Source organism: Macaca thibetana, chromosome 15 (genome assembly GCF_024542745.1).
Source record: "Macaca thibetana thibetana isolate TM-01 chromosome 15, ASM2454274v1, whole genome shotgun sequence".
In the NCBI taxonomy this organism is placed as follows: Eukaryota; Metazoa; Chordata; class Mammalia; order Primates; family Cercopithecidae; genus Macaca; species Macaca thibetana.
The window spans coordinates 27,765,335-27,779,666 of record NC_065592.1 but is presented as its reverse complement, the minus strand read 5'-3'; the positions used below and the strand labels follow the sequence as shown (position 1 = coordinate 27,779,666).

Genomic DNA, 14,332 nt, shown 5'->3' with positions numbered 1-14,332 from the left:
TTGAAAGTCTCCCAAAGTTTAGTAATCTTATATGAACTGCTTTTACTTTTCTGCATTGTACCCAGAAGATGATGTTTTACTTAATATTTGGTCAGTTATTTTAACCAGAAACTTTTAATACTAAGCAAGGGGGGTTTCTTCCTTTCTATGACAATTATGCTACATTCCATGCGGACAACTGTATCTTTGGCAGTTAATTCTGGAGCTGGAAATTAGGGAAGGGGGTGGTATGGAAGAATACAGCATTTACAAAACTGGCAAAAAATAAAATAAGTCAAGGGAAGGCTCAGATTCTGTCTTTGGACAAAGATGGGCTTTGAGGAAAGATCCTTACTCATCAGAGGCTCTGCCCTACACTAACCACAATAATTTGTATTGACACCCAATTTATTCAGGAGCTATAAAAACAGTATGTTTGCATTATTGCACATAAAAATTAAAACTTGAGAGCTATTTGTTATTCATCTATTGAGAGAAACGGTCTCTGGGGTTTAGGGTGGGGACCTGTCCCCATTATAGACCTGTTCTGGTCTATAATTTACCTAAGGTGAGAGCAGAAAGGGTTTTAAATGTTGATCCTAAGTTCTCGTCGGAGGGCAGTACCCCAGAGGACAGGAGAATCATTCCTAATACTGGCAGGGGCCAGGGCTGACAGCTGGAATTGAACACCCGAGTGTCAGGATATTACTCCCCTCTCTCTAATTCTCCCCAGTAGAGTAGATACACTCTGGACTCCCTAGGGTGGAGCAGCTACATGGGCAATTTCTACTTGTTCCTCTTGTCTCTTCATCTGCCCATAAGCCCAAGGCACTCAGAGACATCCCTCACTGACACCCAGCAAGCCGGTGAACACACCAGCCCACTGCAAAAGGGTGTCCCCTTTTGCTAAGAACTGCGTCTTGAGGCTGTGCAGTATCACCGTGTCCCTCTCCCCTCCTCCGTGGTTTTTCTTCTCTAGGCCTAGCAAGCAAGGGAGAAGGAGCGATGCCGGAAACCTCTGTCTTTCCTTCCCCATTCGTTTCTTACTGAGTCTTGGAGTTAAGTTGTTTGTTAGGGCCGGGCGTGTGACTCACACCTGTAATCTCAGCACTTTGGGAGGCCAAGGTGGGTGAATCAACTGAGATCGGGAGTTTGAAACCACCCTGGCCAACATGGTGAAACTCTGTCTCTACTAAAAATACAAAAATTAGCTAGGCATGGTGGAAGGGGCCCTTTAATCCCAGCTACTTGGGAGGCTGAGGCAGGAGAATAGCTTGAACCTGAGAGGCAGAGGTTGCAGTAAGCCAAGATCGCGCCACTTCACTCCAGCCTGGGCCACAGAGTGAGAGCCCATCTCAAAAAAAAAAAAAAAAAAAAGGAAAGAATGTCAATTCAGGATTTAAAAGTAAAATCAAATAGACTCCATCTGTCGACTCAGCGTATTCAGAGTAGGCCAAATCTCAGTTTCTAACAGGGAGCAAAGAGTATTTTTAGAAGATGCTTAGTAACAAAAAGTTAACCAAGGGAAGAACAATCTTAATTACAGGATATTTTTACTGGAATGTAGACATTACTTTTGAATATATAGGACAATAAGAATTGCATCAAAGCAATGCTGCCTAACAGACACAGCAAGAAACTTATTGGCATGGCCAGGCTAGTATAGTTTCTCATTAGTATATCAACTAATTGTAGGAAAAGTACTGTTTCTAAAGTGCTTGAAACGTTTGCCTACATCATTGTTCTCTATTTCAATGACCTCCTTCATAAAGTCAAACTCTAGCCCAAACTTAAGCCTATCTCACTGCATATTGTAAAAAATGGATTCGGAATGAATTAACAGAGATGCTTATATAGGAGGTTGCAGAGATTCTCTTGCAGTCAATGTCTGGAGGAGCTGACCCTCAGGCATCACTCAGAGGAAGTCCCAGCCGAGATTCACAGATCTGTAGCCTTTGGTCAATATCACACTGTACATCAGGAGTCTCAAGTTCATCGCACAGAACTGGTCCTGTAGCAGGGAAGACTCAGAATTCCTGAGTTTTCTCCTTTTGGGGGACTTCACAGGGATAGCTGCCATCTTGAATCCAGGAAGGGGGCCCAGCTGGGAATGGAGAAAGTTGCAGGCCCACATGCTCCCTGGACGGAAGTCACACTGAGCCTCTGTGTGGGCACCTGAGAAGCTGCCAGAACACCTGCCCCAGCAGCAGTGCATCCTCCCCACTCAGTGTCCATCTGCCATCTAGACATGAAGGAGGAAAAGAAAAGAGACAAATATGAACACACTTTGGTTTTCCACTGTGTGTCTCTATGCACAGTTCACACGCACACCCATGGGAGGAGGCGAGGGGGAGCAGCATGGAAGCTCAGCCACCACTCTGTGTGTGGCTAGGGCAGCCATCACTGGTCCTGCTCTTTTCCTGGGAAAGCATCCCCCATGCTACCTGGAGGTACAGGGTTAGTCATGCTTTTCACCACTGAGTGTGCTCTGCTGAGCCAAGGACAACCTCCACCCACACTCCCTTTGACTCTCCTCATCTCCAGCTGTTCTTCATGACTCTGACCCATCCTCCCCTCCATTCCACTCATTTTTCAAAAATGACAGCCTCACATACCACACCGCTGAGAAGGAGAGGAATGTAAGAATGATCACAACAGCCATGGAGCCCAGTCCAACACCCGCCATCTGCAGCAGTGTGAGTGACGAATCTGTGGGACAAAACCACATGCTTAGCCCAGAGTGCAGGGCATCACCGCCTCCCAGGAGGCACACACCCCACTGTGCTCAATCCATTTTAACCCAGAGCTTGCCCCCATTTAACAAAGAATCCCAAGAATGCCCAGCGTGCCTGTGTGTCCCCTGAGTTGGCCCTGTGGATATGCAGCCTCAGGAAATTACAGTTACGGGGTATTTCTGAAAAGGAAGTGTAAAGCCAGACCATGTTAAAGTTACAAGGAAGAAAAAGCTGATCTTGTTGAGCATACGAATACTACGCAACATGTTACATTTTTTGTTGGTCCTTTCGCAAGTCAATTACACGTGATAGATTTTTATGGGCCGTTTTCTTTTGCATGGAGGGGCAAGTCATTATGATATTATTTGAATTTGGGTTCCAAAAGTGATAGCCCTGATGGTCAGATATAGCAAAGGAATATCCTTTGTTGAGTCACGTGTCATTTTCTCTACACCTCAACAAGGATCATACCTCCCTGCTCTGCTCAGCAGGTTTACTGAGAGGATAAAATAAGAAAATTGATGTAAAAGTACTTTGAAAGACATACTTTCTATTTGGGGATCATCAAATGCCAACTCCAGGGAGATCTCCAATTATAAACTAAAAAACACTCACAGTTGAGTTGCACATTTGGACCAAGTGACTGACTTAGAGAATCATGTTCTAGATTAGAGCAAAAATTTCATTTTAATTTGCAAACACTTATTTAGCACTTACTATGTGCCAGACAGTGTTCTAAGCACCTCACACGTATTAACTCATTTAGTCTTCTAACCAGCCTTTACATTGGGTACTATTATTATTCCCTTAAGAAACCAAGGTGGGAGTGGTTAAGTACGACTTAGGTCTTTACAGCCAGGTTAAGAGGAGTGCATTTCTATTGGAAACTGTGTACAGTACCCGGCACTAGTAAGACCAGCCAGAGAATACACCTTGTGTTAAACAGCCCTGCAGAACTTGAAACCACCTTTGCAAAAATTATAACTGAGAAAATTATAACAGTGAAAGAGATCTGACCTAACTGACTCCATCTTGCTTCTAACCTCCGAGTTGTCCTTATTCATTCCTGGGCATAGGCTGAACTAACTTTGGGAGGAACTCAGTTTATAGTTTAACTTTGAAACAAAGACAATAACAGCCCTTTCCCCAAACAAATCCCCATCCTATCTGGGGACTAGACTGCCTTTGCAAGACTAACAAATTAGCCATGATAGTAGAAATTATGGTTTAGGAGTCCTACAGCTGGAAGTTGCAAGATTCTGAACCTCTCAAATTGCTCCTAGGGCTAACATCACTATTATAAAACCTAAGATCAATGCTTGAGATATTTTCCAGACCCCGGACTCCAGGGATCAGCTGGCATCACCCAGATCCATAAACTGGCTCATCTGATCTTATGGCTGCCACCCAGAAACTGACTCAGTGCAAGAGGACAGCTTTGACTCTCTATGATTTCATCTTCAACCCAACCAGTCAGCACTTCTGACTCACTGACCCCTTACTCCCTACCCCCTACCCACTAAGTTACCCTTAAAAACCCCATCCCCGAATTTTCAGGGAGACTGACTTGAGGAATAATAAAACTCCAGTCTCCCATACAGCCAGCTGTGTGGGAATTAAACTCTTTATTGCAATTCCTCTGTCTTGATAAATCAGCTCTGTCTAGGCAGCAGGCAAGAAAAACTCATTGGGCGGTTACTAATTATCAAAAAGTGCTGCCAAGAGCCTTTCTGGAAAACATGGCTTATACTATTTGGTTGCTTTTAGTCTTTAGAAGAAAAATGGCCTTGACACTTTAAGAAGCTAGATGACTTATTTTGTTTTATTTGATTTTTATTTATTATTATTTTTTTGAGACAGAGTCTTGCTCTGTCACCCAGACTGGAGAGCAGTGGCGTGATCTTGGCTCACTGCAACCTCCACCTCCCAGATTCAAGTGATTCTCCTGCCCCAGTCTCCCTAGTAGCTGGGACTACAAGGCGTACTCCACCATGCCTGGCTAGTTTTATATTTTATTAGAGACACGGCTTCATCATGTTGGCCAGGCTGGTCTCGAACTCTTGACCTCAGGTGATCTGCCCGCCTTGGCCTCCCAAAGTGCTAGAATTATAGGCATGAGCCACCATGCCTAGCCAAGAAGCTAGATTATAAAATGGAAGGAGAAACAGTGATTAAATGAAGAATTAGTAAAGAAAAAAATGTTAGGAGAGTGACTTGAATTGCAAGATAGTGAAACAGTGCAGTATTAGAATAGGAATGAATACATTGGAACAAAATAGCCTAGAACCAAATCCAAGTATATCAAATGCTTTCAAAGATTGAATACTGGAGTCAGATGTCCAAGTCTTTATCTGAACACCACCACTGCCTGTGTGACTTTGTGCAAGTTATTCATCCATTCTGTGCCTCAGTCCCCACACTGAGGGATGCTGTAATAATATGGGAATGATAGCAATACTGCCCACCTCTAGGTAGTGCGAGAAATCAGTGAGTTAGTACAGATTGAAACAGTGCCTGGCACAGAATAAGCAATAAGCAAATGTTAGCAATTGTTAATTATTGTTGTTTTTGTTGTTTTGATACTGTTTCAGATCATTGGGGAAATGATAAATTATTCATAACCAGTGCTGAGAAAATTGGCTAACCATTTAGAATCAAATAATTTTGATCACTAGAGCTTATACCATATACCAAAATAAAATCCAGATGGATTACAGACTTAAATTGAAACCTAAAAGGATTAGGAAATGTTAGTGAATATTTACCTAATATTAAAGGGGGTAAGAGATTTCTAAGCCTATTTGTTAACACAGAAACATTAACAGAATGAGAGATTTAACCATTTTGAAAAGCATGCACTTCTTATACCAAAAACTACCAGAAGCAAGATTAGAAGGCAAATGGCAAACTGGGTAAAATATCTAGAATAATGGGCAAGAAGTTAACATATAGAGAGTGTTACAGATTAATAAAGACATACCTCAATAGCAAAATGAACAAATTCTATGAAAAGGTAAATCACATGTAAAACATGATTACAGATGATCAATAAAACTTTGATCAAATGCTCTCTTACAAGTAATAAAAATGCAAATTAAGGCATTAAGATGCCATCTTTGTGCATCACTCAGAAACATTTTTTAAAATGCCATCTTGGTGGACTAATTAACTAGATTTGTTTTGTTTTGTTTTTAAGAGAAAATACAATTCTGGAGATGGACGGGGGAGCTGAGCTAGTACTTTCCTGCACTGGTATTTCATCCAATCTACCCAGTATTCCTTCCAACATCCATCATCAATTTTTTTCTGTGTATTTTTTCCTCTACACTTTTACCCTCTAAATATTTTAATCACTGATTGATGAATATGTTGAACTGATGATGACTGTGGACAGAGATCCATATCATGCATATTCTTGGGTTTGATTTCATCTCATTAATAATTGTTAATGGTTGATATCAACTGTGCATAGTGATTCAGCTTGTTTCTAAGCCCACATACAGCCCTCATGTTCCCACATTGTCCACAAGGACATTATTGTTTGTTGAAGCCAAAATACATTATGCGTGCCATATTTCCCTGACCAATTACTGACTCTGTGCAAGAAGAAATGGAAAGCAATCTGACCTAATCTGCTCTTAAAGCTCCTGACTCCTGGGAACTGCTGTTTTTTCTACCAGGGATACACAAGCCATCACTTGAAGACCTTGCCTTGCCTTGACTTCAAGTTACCATCATCTACACTTCTGGTGGCTCTTCCTTTGTACAAAATTCCTTGTTCTTTGCTCATCTCTAGTCCTCTTACATCTCTCCATTTTCTTCAAGATTTATCAAAGATCATTTGCAATGGCTTATCCATCTCATGTGAAAATTGTATGAACCTGCCAGAATATGCTTCATCCGTGTTGGAAGACTTGAACCTATGTAGGGTAGTGAGCTCTTTTCTTTCCTCTAACCATCCCCTCACAAACCAAGAGGACAGAAGCTAAGGAGGAGTTAAGGAAGCTGACTTTCTCTTGACCATCCACCAGCAGGATCCACCTGGGTGCAACTATTCCTTACTCTAGACATAGTATTGGAAAACAATCTTTATTTCTTCTGCATAGCACAATTTGGGTTTGGCTCCAGGAATGATTCTTGCTGGTAGACCAGTTCCTGGTTATATGTCTTTTTGTCTACTTTGCATATATACTCTGAAAATCTGAGTCAATCTAATCAAGAGTGCTCACAAGTGTTGCCACACAAGCTTCTTTAGAGATTTCCTCATTAATTCCTTACTAAGAAAATTTACAACTGGCAAATTTGAATTGTATTTCTTATAGCCTCACCATCCCTTGGTTACCCTACCTTTCCATGGTCTCATGCCAGAGAACCATGTTTATTTTTCTTCTGAATCACTTGTAGAATATATTTTTACAAACCCAAGTGAATGAATCATGTGTTATATGGCAGATCAGTTACTCAATCTTGGAGAAAGTAAACCCATTAGGACTAAACTTCACCATTCTCTTTATGGTGGCTCCCTCAAGAGAGCTAGCGCTCAGGAGGAGGGATGGAGCCTTTCCGGACTTATCTTTAACCCCCTCCCTGACAGAAATATCACATGCTGAAGAGGAAGTTAGAAAGGTCCTATTTCTACTCTCAGACTTTGTGACAGCTTGAGGACTCCTCATGGGTGTGAACATTTTTTCATGAATATACAAGGGCATGTTCACTTCCTGAAAGCACCAATTCTGTTCTCCAAATGGTAAATAACAACAATAATAATAATAATAATTAGCACAGTGACTTCTATTTACCGTGTTAAATTTATCTTTGCTATTCTAGGGTCTTCTCACTTGAATTCCATTCAGAGCAAAAGATGGCAAAGGAAATCAAAGTGGAAAACTAATTTAGAGATCAATAATGCTTGATAAATTAGCAACACTGTTATATTCCATTTTTATTGCAGCTTAACAAATGACCATAAACTTAGGTAGCTTTAACCCATTTATCAGCTCAGAATTCTGTGGGCGGTAAGTTCAAGCACATCGTGGCTGGTTCTCTGCTCAGGGCCTGTATCAGTCTCTTCTCACACTGCTATAAAGAACTACCTGAGACTGGGTAATTTAAAAGAAAAGAGGTTTAATTGACTCACAGTTCCACAGGGTGTACAGGAGGCAAGACTAGGGAGGCCTCAAGAAATGTACAATCATGGCAGAAGGTGAAGGGGAAGCAGGCACAGTCTTCACATGGCCAGAGCAGGAGAGAGAGAGAGTGAAGGGGGAAGTGCTACACACATTCAAACAACCAGATCTCATGAGAACTCTACCATGAGAAGAGCAAGCGGGTAATCCATCCCCATGGTTCAGTCATCTCCCACCAGGCCCCTCCTTCAATACATGGGGATTACAGTTCGACATGAGATTTGGGTGGGGACATAGAACCAAACCATATTAGGACCTTATGAGGCTAGAATCAAGGTCTCAGGTGGACTGCACTTCCTTCTGAAGGCTCTGGAGAAGAATCTGCTTCCAAGTTCATTCAGGTTATTTGCTAAATTCAGTTCCTTGTTGCTATGGTTTGAGTTTATATCCTCTGAAACTCACTTGAAATTTAATCCTCAATGTGGTGGTGTCAAGAGGTGGGGCCTAGTGGAAGCTGTTTAGGTCATGGGATTGGAGCCCTCATGAATAGACTAATGCCCTCTCTCAGAGGTGAGTGAGTTCTTGCTCTGGAGGGACTGTATTACCAGGCCGCTGGTTGTTATAAAATTGAGTCGGCCAGGCACGGTGGCTCATGCCTATAATCCCAGCACTTTGGGAGGCTGAGGCAGGCAGATCACGAGGTCGGGAGATCAAGACCATCCTGGCTAACACGGTAAAACCCCATCTCTACTAAAAATACGAAAAATTAGCCGGGCATGGTGGTGGGCGCCTGTAGTCCCAGCTACTCGGGAGGCTGAGGCAGGAGAATGGCATGAACCTGGGAAGTGGAGCTTGCAGTGAGCTGAGATTGCGCCACTGCACTCCAGCCTGGGCAACAGAGCAAGACTCCATCTCAATTTAAAAAAAAAATAGAGTCAACTTCCTAGACTCTTTCTTGCTTCCTGTGTCATCATGTGATCTCTTTGTATATACCTGCTGGCTTTTCCACTTCTCTGCCATTGTTCTGATGAGCATGCAGCCCTCACCAGAAGCAAGCCAGATGCAGCACTATGCTCTTGAACTTCCCAGCCTACAGACTCATGAGCTAAATAAACCTCTTTTCTTAATAAGTTACCCAGCCTCCAGTATTCTGTTATAGCAACACAAAACAGACTAAGACACTTGCAGTTGTAGGACTAGGGTCCCCGTTTTCTTACCAGCTGCAGCCAGGCCTTGCTCAGCTCCTTCTGTTAAGCTACACTCCTTGCCAAGTGGACCCCTCCATCTTCAAGCTGGCAGGAGAATTTCCCTATGTCAAATCCATCTCATTCTTTGAAGCTCCAACTTCCCCTATCTCTGACCTCTAGATCCAGATTTAAAGGGCTCCTGTGATTAGGTCAGGCCTATCTGGATAATCTCCCTATTTGGGAGTTTAAATATATCTCCAAAATCCCTTCCCAGCAATACCTAGAACAGTCTTTGAATGAGTAACTGAGAGAAGGTAGATGGATACCAGAGACCAGGAATTTGGGAACCATATTAGAATTCTTCCCATCACAACTATGAAGGTTTAAAATGATTGTGTGCATGTATATATGTACATATATTTACACACACCCACACACATATATGTACATATATAGCAAATACATATGTATACATACACGCTAGGTTTATATCTTGATGTAAGTCTTCTGTGGCTTATTTGATAAGTATTGCACCTACTATGCTTCATTTCCCATAAAACTAACTGCTGGTTCCTCAGAAATCATTCAGCCCAGTTCAATGCATTCTGATTGAACACCTAATGCATGCAAGGCTCTGTTCCTGCTCTTCAAATGCCCATCAAGGGTGTAAAATCTAGTAGTAGAAGATCTAGTAGTAGAAGACAAAACAAGTACACACCCACTGCTCTAAAATATAGCAGAATAGCTGAAGAGGGGCAGATTATGCCCTGTTGAAAAAATTTTAAAAGCTTCAGGGAGGAAAGGGCATTTGATTTTAATATTGAAGAACAGGTGGGATAAGTGGAGATTCACAGGTAGGTGATTGGGAAATCCAGATGGAAGACATCAAGTAATTATATGAGCAAGGATATTAAGAGGAGAAAGTGTGGGCCATAGCCAGAAAACAGCTGGAACATTGGTTTGAATGGAGAAGAATAAAAGATGCAATTAGAAGGGTATGTGTGTGTCAAACAGAGGACTTGGAAGCCAAACTGAAAAATAATGGAGGACCATGGAAGCAGAGGAAACAAAATTAGTTCTGCAGTTTAGAAACGAGTCAGCTGGTGGTGTGTAGGCTGGAATGAAGAGGGAAATTCTGAACTCTTGTGACGGGAGATGAGGAAGGAGGATTTGCCCATCATCCCGCTACAGGTAGGAAGGCCTATGCTCAGGGAGCGAACACAGAAATGAAAATCAGAGAGGCATGCCCAAGGTGCTAAATGTGGGCTGAAAGAGAAAAGGGAGTAGTCACAAATAACTCACAGGTTTCGTGCTTATGACTGGAGAATGTTCCCTGATTACAGCTTATTATCACCTCACATATATCAAACGACCTTGCTTTGTGACTCAAGAAATCACAGACTCATAGTACTCTGTGGCTGGAAAGGATCTCAGAGATCCCAGAGAGAGGATGATTGAGAACTGGCCAAGTTAAATATCATTTCAAAGACACTTGGCTGATTAGTAGCAGGAGCTCAGGCAAATAAGCCCAGGCCTCTGCATCTTCCATCAAACCGACTGCTGGTTTCCTGGTAATCTTTACAAAGCTCTTCTAGGGGCAATATGCAAAAGGTAAATAGCATAATTTGTCACTGGGCAAAGGCCAGAACGGGGCTGAGGCTTGGCACAAGTGAACTGGCACCATTTCAGGACTAATTTAGATCTCAGTTCTCTGCAAATTACTTTCTGAAATGGCAGTCTCCAGACTTTTTTGAAAAAGTAGATTGCCCAAGATGGGTGCACAACACAGGTAAATGTTATACATAGATAAATATGTGCTAGAATTGCCTTCAGAATTTCCACAGAACAGTGTTTTTCCTATTATCTTCCAGAGATTTCCGGCGGTTTAATTTCAAAGGCTCAAACTCTCCTTCAATATTGGTTCTTAAGCTGAGGGGAGACCAGGGCACTGCCAAAGCCACTTAGATATTTTCAAAACAAAATCCTCCCTGTTAATTTAATCATAGCAGAATGACTGCAGCCAGCTCTTTGGCGATTTCTTCTACCCAGTTTGAATGTTTTCCAATCATAGCAAACAGCTGCTGAATAGAGTGGACTCTGGAAGCTATTATTTCTGTGTCTGGAAGCTTTGTCATCTTAATTATTCTGATAAAACCATCTCTTTTCCTTGTGAGAACGCCATGCCCAATCCTAGAGCTTCAGGGGATGGACTGGCAAAAGAAACACTTATGACTGTTGGAATGTGTGGCTGTTTCTCTTGGCCTTCATTAAAGTCCTACAAGTAAAGGGAGCTTGGCCCATCTGCACACAGAAACAGGACAGCACCCATCTTTGCCAAGAGAGGCCCTCACCGCCTGGTCATCAGCAATCCAAGATGGCTGACAGTCAGGTAACTCGCCTTGCACCCTGCTGAAAAGCCAAGTCCTCTACCCTTGTTGCAGTTGGTTTCAGCAGAGGTTAAAAGATGAAAATAAGATCAGGAGAGAAGCGACAAATGGAGGAAGCCTAATTCCCCAGGCCCCTCCCAAATATTTCCTGCACAGTATTCTCTACTGACAGGATAAAAAATTCCCCATTAGAAAGTGCTATCCACTGGAATCCTTAGGGAAGTAAGTTTATACCAGCATTTCCTCACCATGCCAGTTGATTGTTTCATGCTGCTTTGAGGCAGGGGAGAGGAGGCAAAGGGTTAAACTGATACTGTGGGCTAAGGGCAGAATTTCACAGCCTGTTGCTAGGACCCACAAACCACAGGGAAAAGGTCCAGATTCCAAGGTCATAAACTCAACAAGATTTCTGCTATTAGCTACAAACTAATGGAATTCCTGGGAATCAAATCCACTGGCTGGCTGCCTGTTGGTTTTAAAGAAATGTACTGTACTGCCAGGGAAATCCCGAGCCTGGAAAACAAAGACCAGTGATTGCTGAAACCCTAAGGCAATTTCCCCGCCTGGATAACTCTTCCAAGGCAAAGAAGGTTTAAGCTGTACAGCACTCAGTAGAGATGTTCCCGCTGCGTCTCTAAGGAAAGGCTTTGGAGGAAATGGACAAGAGTTCCCATCAGGCAGACCCAAACTGACCACCCAAGTGACCCATTCTGCTGCCAGGGCAGGGGATGCTTGCTTGTCCTGTCCAGCAAGAGGTGATCATTGCTACGGGGCCCCCTGACCACTGTACATTGCTTTATCTTTTCCTTCTTTCTAAATGAGAGTATTTATTGTGCTATTCAGTTTTCCCTCTCATATTATGTACTATGGTTTGAGATTGGTTAAATTTGCCATTTAGTCATAGATTACTCAATAGAGCACAAGAAACACATCTGGACTTGATCAAGAGGAAGATGCTATCCCCAGGATTCCTGGTCTTGAAGCTGGATGCAGTAACAGACCCAGCTTTGAGTTGTCTTCCACTAGGGTTCCATGAGGGATCATACATAGGATAGTTCCATTTTGTTAAGGGAAGATGTTTTTCTTATTTTGTTGTTGTTGTTGAGATGGAGTTTTGCTCTTGTTGCCCAGGCTGGAGTGCAATGGTGCGATCTCAGCTCACCGCAACCTTTGCCTCCCGGGTTCAAGCGATTCTCCTGCCTCAGCCTCCCGAGCAGCTGAGATTACAGGCATGTGCCACCACGCCTAGCTGATTTTGTATTTTTAGTAGAGACAGGGTTTCTCCATGTTGGTCAGGCTGGTCTCAAACTTCCAACCTCAGGTGATTCGCCTGCCTCGGCCTCCCAAAGTGCTGGGATTACGGTTTTTCTTAATATTATATGTGTATGTGCACAAGCTACACAGCTGAATGGTAGTGGACTGTTGTAGCTCTTGAATTGGCTTTTCGGCATCTTTTCCTATGCCCCATTTCTTGATAGGGATTTTGTCTCCCTTTCAGTGCAAACCTAGTGGACCTATTGTTCACACTGCTCTGCCTCCAACCAGCCATGAGTAGACATAAAACCCAACAGAGGCCAATCCTCCTAGCCCATCTCCTATTAACAGTGATTCATCCAACGGACAATCACTTAAAACTAGGAGGAAAGAATCTTTCCCCGAATTGAAAAGCTATGTTTTCCCAGTGAAATTGGTAAGCTAGGGGAGCTTGCCATCCCTCCCTTTCACAGGTCTTATAGCAGAAGAAAATGAAGCTAAGTCACGCTTAGAAACAGAGAACTGAAAAAAGAGAAAGACAGAGAAGTCCCACTCATGGCATTAAGTCCCCAGTCCCAGTTCCTGGAGCCTTGGTGGGGTAGCTCTTTGTCTAATTCCATAAGCTCCCATCCACTCACCCTCCTCCCATTTTTTTCAGCTATGAAGCTTTTTGCTTAAAGTAGTATGAATTGGCTTCTGGCCACCAGTGACAATTTTATAAACAGATCCCATCAATATGAACTTGATGCTGCAGAAAAGAAATAAGAACAGCATTCATAGGCAGAAAATAATTTTACCTTTCACCTGAGCCCAAACTGCACAGGAGTGTCTTCTCACCTATAAAGGAAAACATAGCAATGCATTTAACTAGGTGGCACACAGTGTTAGTTTAAATAACATAGTTTGGAGGCTGAAGCCCTCTGAGTTTCAGCTTTTTCAATCTCTTAATTTGAACTAGACATTTAAAGTCCAATCTAGCTCTAATATCTTGTGATATCACTAAGTGTTCAAGGGACTGGCACGGGTTGCATGGACATAAGTGACCCTACAGATCACTTCTATAGGTTTCCAGTAGGTCTTGGAAAGTACACATGATAGGCCAACAACAGGAGTGACAAAAAGGATCCTTCCCCTGGCCAGCTCTCAGCAACTGGCATGGACTGCCGGGAGAACTATGCTGAAAAGGATCCTGAGGTCACTTGTTCAGAAGGTTCAGCAAGAAGTAGTGATGCATGTTAGAAGCAAAGCTATGAGAAGTCCCAGTATATAATACTTCACCTATCTAGATGTCACTTGGCAACATCAGTTACCCAAAATGTGTCCATGAACCAGGAAGAAAGCAATAGGAACATATATGAAAGCTCATCCATAATAGAAGAAACCTATAGATTCAGTGGAATGAACACCTGTTCCCCCCGTCATTATGATATGCTTATTTATATCATAAATAAGCTGTTACAAATGCTGGGGACTTGCTCTGTGTAAGACTTGAAAATATTCCCCAGGGGAAGCTGAATGGTGAGGGTTAGAGAAGGATCTTTCCAATGTCTTTAGGAGATTCTCTTTCAAATGACAGCCTTGGGCATTCTGGTTTGGATTTTATTAATTTTTTTTTTTATTTAAGCTTAAAAATTCTGAGAAAAGCTGCTGGGCGCAGTGGCTCA

The 14,332-nt window shown here is 42.6% G+C and overlaps 1 protein-coding gene across 7 annotated transcripts in view; it reads right to left on the bottom strand.

Moving 5' to 3' along the window:
* Positions 1–1,515: 1,515 nt before the first annotated feature.
* SUSD1 (sushi domain containing 1) overlaps positions 1,516–14,332 on the bottom strand; it is a 136,528-nt gene continuing 123,711 nt past the window's right edge. For 4 of the 7 annotated variants that reach the window (XM_050762024.1, XM_050762022.1, XM_050762021.1 and 1 more), the window contains 3 exons: positions 13,466–13,505; positions 2,595–2,688; positions 1,516–2,221 (listed from right to left, as the gene is read on the bottom strand). In XM_050762024.1, the coding sequence (XP_050617981.1) occupies position 2,221; positions 2,595–2,688; positions 13,466–13,505 (135 nt within the window). In that variant the 3' untranslated portion in view covers positions 1,516–2,220. Of the gene's footprint in view, positions 2,222–2,594; positions 2,689–13,465; positions 13,506–14,332 lie in introns of those variants that run through there. The other 3 variants (XM_050762025.1, XM_050762023.1, XM_050762028.1) reach the window with 3 other exon arrangements.